The sequence below is a fragment of the Heptranchias perlo genome, chromosome 22 (genome assembly GCF_035084215.1).
Source record: "Heptranchias perlo isolate sHepPer1 chromosome 22, sHepPer1.hap1, whole genome shotgun sequence".
Lineage (NCBI taxonomy): Eukaryota > Metazoa > Chordata > Chondrichthyes > Hexanchiformes > Hexanchidae > Heptranchias > Heptranchias perlo.
The window spans coordinates 29,232,307-29,242,476 of record NC_090346.1 but is presented as its reverse complement, the minus strand read 5'-3'; the positions used below and the strand labels follow the sequence as shown (position 1 = coordinate 29,242,476).

Here is a 10,170-nt window from a genome sequence, read left to right as displayed (position 1 = left end):
GAAACATCTGATATCTTTTATTACATTTTACATATTCGGATTATGAATTAAATAGAAGCCTGTTGTACATATGGGATTCCCTATATTTGGCGTGTTTATGACTTGGGACTTGTGATTCAATATTTCCTACATACTGTTGGCATTGCTGTGCACTTAGCATTAATATTTCCTGTATTTTACAAATGTGGACTGCCTGTTTCCAGTATATTTATACACTCTCAGGCTGTATTTGAAGAAAAGGTAGAAGACTTTCTAAACTTTAATTGCCCACTTCTAACCAACGGCAATTAGCTCAAACAATTTTACTGATTGTGAATCTCCTTTGTTTATTTTTGTATGAATAGGGAATCCAATCAATTTTGAGCCAGGTGTGCTTTGAGGAGGTGTGAAGACAAACTGCATTTGAAAGGAAGTGCTCGCACTCAGCAGCTGGCTATTAAAATTCTGAATGCAGTTTGCAAAATAAAAGAACCAAATAAATGTCAAGTCTTATTAATGGGGTTAAAAATGATTCCTGTTTTTTTAAAAACCTATTCTGATGCATACCAATCTTCAGAACAAAGACAGCTCCATTTGTTTAAATGCGGTTACAATCTGTTTTGTTTATGATCGAAATCTTATTCCAAACATTTCCTCTATCATAACTGACCAAAGGTTTTCAATCCAATTTTTTTTCTCCCGGATACCTGTTGTGTATTTCTATAAATTTATCTGTATATTTCAGACCTACTGTGTCAGATCTATTTCTCTTTTTACCTCTACTGTGTAATTGAAGTACTTACTTTTCACCAGAAGGTTGCAGAAGCATTTCAAGCAGGTCCCATGTGTGCTACAATGCTGTAAAAGATAACATTAATAGTAGACCGCAACCCCACTGCCCTCAGCATAGTTACCAAACCGAAAACTTCCTCGCTTTTGGGAACTTAAGGGCTTATATGAGTAAATGGATCTTTACTAATATGGAAATAAGCTGCTAGATTGTCCGGCTTTGCTCGCGAGAGATGGACACTCACTCACACACACAGCAGGTTCAGTGAGTTACGTCTGATATAACTCATTTCAACTTCACGCCGCGACGTATGGCAGAAGCAGAAAAAGAACAATCAGCACTGAGAGGTCGCTGTATTCGCACCGAAACAAGCATGAATAAGAAGTGGCATCATTGTAGCTTTCCTGGGCTGTCCTCCGAGACGGCGGAGTGACTGCGAATTTACCCATCCTACTGATTGTTCATTCTCCAGGATGAAGTTAACATTTAGCGTCCTCTCAGTGTCTGTTGTTTTGACGGGGGCGATGAGCTTCGTGCTGCTGGTGGTTGCAATGGGGACAGATTTTTGGTACATTATCGATGCCTCCAAACTGGAAACCTTCTCCAATTCCTCCGACCAGCTCAGCTCCCATTCTGGGCTTTGGAGAACTTGCAAATGTAAGTCTATTAGATAGTTCCACTTCTAGAGAAATGTAAATTGATTTCATATTAAATATATTAACGTTTTAACTTTTTTAGATGTGGTGATCTAAGAAATATTTGCAATTATTCGTCAGACTATCAGCAGCTGTAGGATTAATTGCGGATTTGGAATCTTTGCTTGTGCAACCTACTTTATTTCTAACATGCAGCTTATGTTCCTATTGTTTACAGTCTGTTTTGTGTTTTTGCTTACAGTTAAAAGTAAATGTTTCAATTTAATCAATCCATTCTGGCAAGGAGACACCAACTTCACAGCCTCGCAAAGACAACTTCTAAGTAAGTCTTGTTATCGGTTCTCATCTCCAGTTCATTAAATGAACTATTAATGATAATTTAGAACACCGTGCGAAGCAACCGATCTGTCGCAGCTATCGCCCGCTAAGCACAGAAAATGTTACCAACCATCGTTTTAAATATAAAGTAAGGAATGGTTAAAGGTATTCACGGTAATGTATCCTTTCCTCTGGGTGTCAAGTAAAAAAGTGGACTCCCGTGAACAGCTAAGCAAGGCTGTTGGAAAGTGGTATTTTTAGAGAAATATAAGATGATTTCCTATCTTGCTCATACAGCAAATTTATGGGAAAAATGCTTTTTAAGGGTTATTAAGGAATATGAAGACATTGTTAAAAGCCTGTTAGCGGATTTTCCCCTTACTGTCACTACAAGAGGGTTGTTAATCCTTCAACAATAACTACAGAGTGATACAAGTCAGAGTGGTTATAAAATAGCAAGCTTTAATAGATTGACTCACAATAGAATAATACAACTGTCTTCAGATTGCACTAAATGGCAAGCAATCAATATAATCGGGTTTCTCCATGAATTTAAGATGATCAGACCTGACCTCTGTGGACTGCCTGTAGCAATGGACTTCCAACCATCCCCTTTTGAGAGCTCTAACTTTTGGGAGGGAGCATGCCCTATCTTTATACTATTTGGCTGCGTTGTCCTGCACGTAAGCATCTCTGTCCTTATCTCGTGGTTGTAAAACATCCCACTATGCTGACTCTGTGAAACACAACCAAAGCTGGCCATACTATTTTAGCCTGGCTGCCTTATCCATTATCTCTGCTGCTTAAACAGTTTGTTCCATGTCGGCCTTGAATGGCTTCTGTGATATGGTTTCTTAGCAACTATCTGGTATGCACTGTCTCTTGACTTTTTACTTGGTTTCACCATTCTAATGCCTCAGCATTCTTGGGTTTCTGTAAGTTATCTTTCTCACAGAGATGCTGAACTTCACCCCCCTTTAACATCCGCCCTCTTGCTAAGATGCTTGGTGCTATGGGAGCCGATATTGTCTATGCTTGTTTCAAACCATATTCTTACATCTCCCTCCTCTTGAACCAGAGTGAAACCACACTGGTTCAGTTTTCACTTTATCCCTCAACTATCTTCTCCGTCTTGAGATTACATTTTATTGACATTAGGTTTACATAAGCACACATAGATATATTGCTTCTAAGTTTCATTTGGTTAATACAGAAACCCACAGTGTACCAAGAAACCATGGACTTAAAAGATTCTCCCGCTCTCCTTTTTATTAATATCCATCTTGTGGATATTTTGCTAAGTATTATTTCCTCCCTAGCCCAATTTCATTGTTAACTGAAAGGAACCTAACCCTGAATTTTGGAAAACCAAATTACTATGTCCCTCTACTTTTCAGTCCGTCTGATTGGTACCAGTGTTTCTTGATTGTTTCATTAATTAGTCGGTTTCTCTATGGAGCATGTGTCAGTGCCTTGTTTGAAAGCTTTTCTCACTCTCCTGAGCCACATTAACCATTTCATGTCATGCTGTTGTCAAGTAACTGAGCATGTCTCAGACCTGTTCTTCAGTGCTTCTTCATCATGCATTTCTGCATACTAGTTGCCTCGCATGCAACATATCACAGGTAATACTCTTGAATATTAACTTCTACTGGCCAGTTTTTTTTTCATGGTATTTCTGAATGAGTTTTCCATATCACACGTCCAGTAAGATTCAATCCTGTAAGAGCAACTGCTCTGTTTAAAGAGTGGTTCCAATAGCTCACCAGGCTGTGGGTCTTTGTAATCATGTTCTTCATCCAGGTCTCCATTTCCAATTGATGGCAACATACATTTGTATCTTTCATGTCCACTGTAGCCATTTTTGGGCTTTCGGGTTATCTTAACAAAAGATCGGGGGGTGTCTGAGGTCTTTGCTTATCTCCCCCTGCATGGTCCCAATGACTCGGGTAGTGGCCAGGCTATCAAATGCAGTTTTCTCATTGTTCAGTATAGGCAAGGACACAAATATCTCCAAGGGAAAGCTATCAATTAATTCTTCTCAACTACACTTTCCTGACTTTCAATAGATTGTACATTTATACTAGAATTATATATTTTGGTAAATCATGCCCAGGTGATTTATTTACCCAAAATCATCCAGGGATATGACTTTAGAAAAAATCCCATTTGATGGTGTAATTTCCCTGTTTCTATCTTATATCCTCAACCACTTCCTCTCATTGAATTTTGCACATCCCATTATATTACCATTTCATCTCATTCATGAGCCCTGGAGGAACTTTACTGTCCAATGCAATATTTACAGTGTGGTCCAATATCAGTACATTTTATTGTTTATTTTATTTAAATTCTTCTTTTGGCTTTTCATTATCCCAATTCAAGAGCAGTATTGTTGGACTGACGGGACTTGTCATTGTACAATTTTATTTCCCCCACCAAAATACTTTCTTCCTTGATACATAGCATTGGACAGGATCCAATTAGACTGGACTCCCTTTATTTAAAAAAATAATTTGATTATTCCTATAAACTACAAGTAAATTTTCCCTTCTCAAATGCTTGAACAGCAACTCACATCAATTTATCTTATCAACTCCAATTTCAGAAACAAATTATGTCCAGGCTTTGTGGTTTTACAGTTGATACAGAAGTGCTTATAATTTCTTTTGGATATATCTTCTCCCCACCCCGCCCCCCATAAGCACTCTGTCTCGGAAAATAAATGGGTTAAAGCAAAACAAATCAAAACATTGTCAAAAGAGGAAACACAACTTGGTATATTCTTAAGTATAGAAGAAATTTGATCAAGGCTGATGATTGCTTTTCCATCTCTATCAAATTTCGAATTTTCAAAATCCGAGCCTTAAGTCTTAGTCCAAAGTGTCACCATGCTGTGACATTTGATATCTGCCGATGTCTGTAGATAAGGTCTTAAATTCTTAATACCACTGAATCGCTTCCTGCACCAACATTTCTCCAGCAAAGCTTGCTCCTTAACTTTGTGAAGCCACTTTTATGTCAAAGAATTACTCTTGGTAATCCTGCACCATCAACACTCATGCATTCCTGAAAACCATGGCCCCCTGTTTAAAAAGAAACACAGAAAATGCACTGTGGCTCTTCTTGAGAGCCCAAGGGGTTAATTTGTCAATTCATGATTTCATGATTTCATTCTGTCACCATGGGGAAATATCCAATTAAATTTTGCCAATTATTTTAAATAAATGCAAAGGTTGTTGGTTGGCGAATAAAAAACAGATGTCACTTCCTTGGAAGGGGTTAACTTCTTTGCAGGAATAAAATGATGGAGCCAAATATCATCAGACTCATGCAGCGAGCATCAACGTACGTCAATGTAGCTTTCACATAAAAAATACTTGCATCTGGCCTTTTTATCTACAAACTTTGCAGGTTAAATTCCAATTGCTGTTAAAGCAATTACCATTTATTTAAGATATTTCTTATTCAAGCAGCCTTTGGACCAAGCTCTTTCCTCTTTGATGTCCACTGGACGTATGCGTCCATCAGACAATCTCTTTTCTGAGTTCTGTGGGGATGATCATTCGTTTTTTTATTTATTGGCGTCTAGGTGATGTCCTCCCCATTTTTAGGACGTCCCTGAGGCCATGGGCCTGTGCCCTGTACGGGATCCTTGGTTTGCAAATCTATCAAATTTACCTGTTCGCAAGCCACTCAGACAGGAGCCATCCAAGGTCACTTGCTAAAGGGCAAGTCCCACCATTTGCCACTCTGCTGGAAAGCCATAGCTAATAAATCAGCTTTTCCATTTTCTGCTACCTATGGCATGTTTTTAGAATGTGCCTTTACTTTTACAATGGCTACCAAATGTGTTCGATTTTGGGCCAGTTCCAAAATTTTTTGTAAGAGGTCAGTTGTGAGCAATGGCTTTCCATCTGCTGAGGCGAACCCTCGTTTCTCCCAGATAGGTAAAGAGTTAGTCAGTGAAAACAAGTAAAATGTCTGTCAGAGAAAATGGTCAGGGCTCGTTCCCCTACATCCATCTGGAGGACATAAGCCACTGTGGCTAATTCAGCTTGTTATGCTGATCAGCCTCCAATTAAATCTTTTAATGCACCTGACAGTAACATCTCGGTGGGGGTGTGGGCGGTCATAAGTACAACTTTATTTATTCCGCTGATTTAGGCTAATTTGTTAGTGGCCCAGTAGACAGTTAAAAGGTGTTTCTCACAGGCGGCGGACGTCTGTTCCACCAGTGACAGTGTTTGAGAGGCATATGCCACAGGCACCTGAACACTATGTCGTTCTTGGAGCAAAACAGCCGACACCACAATGTCGCTGTTCGCTACTTCGAGCGAGTATAGTTCGCCAGCCTTTGAGGTTTAATTTTAATCCACTCGCTGTGATCACTTCTAACAGTTCGTTGAACAGATTGTAATGTAGTTCCATAGTCTCAGTATGTAACAAAATATCATCCACATACTGTACTATTGCCGATTTGTCAGAAAATTTGGTCAAGATGTCCTTCAACATCGGATGAAAAATGGAGGGGGAATTGTGAAATCCCTGCATTAACCAGGTTCAGGTATACTGTTATATACCAAATAACTAGGCCTGTAGATAGCGCTTTAAACTAAAAAAGGGAGGGGGGGGGGTTTCAGGTGACGGGAAATTTAGAAATCTAATGGGAAAAGTCAAGGCAAAAGAGCAGTGTAGTGATACGGGTAAAGATAAGCAGAGAATGGCAGGAAGGGACAGAGAGTTTACCAATAATAGTGCATCAGCAAATAAGGTCAAAGCAGGAAAAAATGGTTAAAAAGTCAAAACTAAATGCTCTTTATCTGAATGCACGGAGCATTCATAACAAGATTTTTTTTTATTCGTTCATGGGATGTGGGCGTCGCTGGCAAGGCCAGCATTTATTGCCTATCCCTAATTGCCCTTGAGAAGGTGGTGATAAGCCGCCTTCTTGAACTGCTGCAGTGCATGTGGTGAAAGTTCTCCCCCAGTGCTGTTAGGTAGGGAGTTCCAGGATTTTGACCTATTCATTTATTTAATCTATTCTGTTTTTCAGTCACTTTATCTGACCGCAGCCAATCACAAGATAAAAGGGGCGCTGTTTGCGAATGGCTATCACATTTCAGTACAATCAAGATGATTACCTCAAATTTTTTTAATTTGATGCCCTGTACTAGATAAGAAAATTTGCAAGAGTAGTAAACAGTGAGGAGGATAGTGATAGACTTCAAGAGGTTATAGACATAGGATATAAAACACTGGTTCGGCCACAACTTTGGTATTGTGTCCAGTTCTGGGCACTGCACTTTAGGAAAGATGTGAAGGCCTTAGAGAGGATGCAGAAGAGTATGTAGGAAATAAACTTACTTAATTACGTGGCCATGAATTGGATGGGATTCTGTCGGTGGATTGGGTGAGGATGCTGTAAATCTACATTTGTGGGGCAGCTTAATGGGCTTTCTTCTGACACTCAAGCTAACATTAGGTGCTCAGGCTAGATCTGGATGGATAATTTTACTGCTGTTGACCAGGTGACTCGGTGGTGGGGGGGGGGGTGCGTGGCAGTGACCCATGGATCTTATAGAAGTCTATAAAATAATGAGGGGCATAGATAAGGTAGATAGTCAAAATCTTTTCCCAAAGGTAGGGGAGTCTATAACGAGGGGGCATAGATTTAAGGTGAGAGGGGAGAGATACAAAAGGGTCCAGAGGGGCAATTTTTTCACTCAAAGGGTGGTGAGTGTCTGGAACGAGCTGCCAGAGGCAGTAGTAGAGGCGGGTACAATTTTGTCTTTTAAAAAGCATTTGGACAGTTATATGGGTAAGATGGGTATAGAGGGATATGGGCCAAGTGCAGGCAATTGGGACTAGCTTAGTGGTATAAACTGGGCGACATGGACATGTTGGGCCGAAGGGCCTGTTTCCATGTTGTAAACTTCTATGATTCTATGATTCTATAAGAGATTTACGAGAATGATTCCAGGGATGAGAGGCTTTAGTTACATGGATTAACGGGAGAAGCTGGGGTTGTTCTCCTTGGAACAGAGATGGTTGCGAGGAGATTTGATAGAGGTATTCAAAATCATGAAGGTTCTAGACAGAGTAGATAGAGAGAAACTGTTCCCATTGGCAGAAGAGCCAAGAACCATAGGACATAGACTTAAGGTGACATGAGTAAAAACTTTTTTACACACTCAGTGGTTAGGATCTGGAATGCACTGCCCGAGGGGCTGGTGGAGGCAGTTTCAATCATGGTCTTCAAAAGGGAATTGGATAAGTACTTGAAAGGAAAAAATTTGTAGGGTTACGGGGATAGAGCCGGCGCAGACTCGATGGGCTGAATGGCTTCCTTCCATGCTCTAACCTTTCTCTGATTCTATGATTCCATGATTCTAAGAAGATATCATTCTTTGATTACAGTTACACACATTAACTCCTTACACATCAATTCACGCTCACCAATACTCAACATAACTTCAATCAGATTAATTTTCATATGTGATAATTTCATGTCCAGAATTTGAGACTCTCACTTTTAAATTTATAAGGACCAAAATTTCACTGTGGCCACAAAAGAAGTCTGGTTTCCACAATATGATAGGTTAGTTAACCTTAATAACGCCAATTTTAATTCAGCAATATCAAAATTATACACAAGACAGAACAGATAAAATTATCAATATAGCACATGCTTAATAAAACCCAATAAATTACATCCTCTTTCGTTTCATTCGTTCTTCAGGCGTGACTTTCCAAAACTGTAAAAATACTGGAAATAAGTGCTTTCAAAGCTAAACAAAATCTTTGCAACATTCCACAAAAGAGGAAAACACATAACACGCATTAAAAAGGGGCCGTAGCTCGCAACAGCGAGAAGAAAGAGCTCACAATGAGGACAGGTTTTCTAAAGAAACAGCACACTGAAATCAAAATAACACATTCTGTAACTTGTGACCCTCTCCCTTTCTCCTTCTTGATTCCATCATAGACTGACCTTTTTTTCCTTAAACCAAATTTCAATTTCTGATGTCTGTGACTTAACCCCATTCTGTACCGACTCAAAGTCTCAAACTCAGTCTGTGTCCTCATCCAAGCCTCCATCTTTTTATTTGTTCTTTTTTCTTCTTCATCTTTCAACCTACCCTGCTGAATTTCACCTTCCACTCTCAACCTCCCTAACTCTTGTGGCTGAAACAACAAGACTCCCACTTTCCAATCCTCCTCTTTAATTTCCTTCTCCTTTACCAGTTTCTTCCTCTTAGTCTCCATCTCACACAAAGTCTGACAGATTTTAACTAATACAGTACATGTTCTTTTGGATATACTTTGCATCTGATTTTACATAATTCCTTTAAGGCCTCTGTCATAGGAACATGGCAACAGGAGTAGGCCATATAGCCTCTCAAACCTGTTCTACCATTCAATGAGATCATGGCTGACCTGTGATCTAACTCCATATCCCTTAAAACCTTTGGTTAACAAAAATCTATCAAACTCAGATTTAAAATTAACAATTGAGCTAGCATCAACTGTCGTTTGCGGAAGAGAGTTCCAAACTTTTACCACTCTTTGCGTGCAGAAGTGTTTCCTAATTTCACTCCTGGCTCTAATTTTTAGGCTATGTCCCCTATTCCTAGATTCCCCAACCAGCGGAAATAGTTTCTCTCTATCTACCCTATCGGTTCCTCTTAATATTTTGGAAACTTTGATCAAATCACCCCTTAATGTTCTAAATTCCAGGGAATACAACTCTAGTATGTGTAATCTCTCCTCATAATTTAACCCTTGGATTCCAGGTATCATTCTAGTAAACCTACGCTTCACTCCCTCCAAGGCCAATATATCCTTCCTAACGTGTAGTGTCCAGAACTGAACACAGTACTCCAGGTGTGGTTTGACCAGGGCTTTGTATAGCTGTAGCATAATTCTACCCCCTTGTATTCCAGTCCTCTAGTTTTAAAGGCCAGCATTCCATTAGCCTTTTTGATTATTTTCTGTACCTGTCCATGACATTTTAATGATTCATATTAATGGACCCCTAAGTCTCTTTGGACCTCCACTGTTTTGAGTTTTTCACCATTTAGAAAGCACTCTGATCTATCCTTTTTAGGTCCAAAGTGAATGACCTCACACTTGCCTACACTGAAATCCATTTCCCACAGTTTTGCCCATTTACTTAATCTATTAATATCTCTCTGTAATTTTATGCTTCCACCTACACTGCTTATAATGCTGCTTATCTTTGTGTCATCGGCAAACTTGGATAAGTGACTCTCTATCCCATCATCTAAGTCATTAATAAATACAGTGAATAGCTGAGGCCCCAACACAGATCCCTGTGGGACACCACTAGTCACATCCTGCCAATCTGAGTACCTATCCATTATCTCTACTCTCTGTCTCCTGCCGCTCAACCAATTTCCTAAC

The 10,170-nt window shown here is 39.6% G+C and overlaps 1 protein-coding gene across 1 annotated transcript in view; it reads left to right on the top strand.

The window, feature by feature from the left end:
• The first annotated feature begins 935 nt into the window (after nucleotides 1-935).
• The window catches only part of LOC137340907 (transmembrane protein 114), a 105,675-nt gene continuing 96,440 nt past the window's right edge, over nucleotides 936-10,170 (top strand). Inside the window, exons 1-2 of the mRNA XM_068003712.1 lie at nucleotides 936-1,426; nucleotides 1,667-1,747. Coding sequence (XP_067859813.1) covers nucleotides 1,243-1,426; nucleotides 1,667-1,747 — 265 coding nt within the window. The 5' untranslated portion in view covers nucleotides 936-1,242. The remainder of the gene's footprint in view (nucleotides 1,427-1,666; nucleotides 1,748-10,170) is intronic.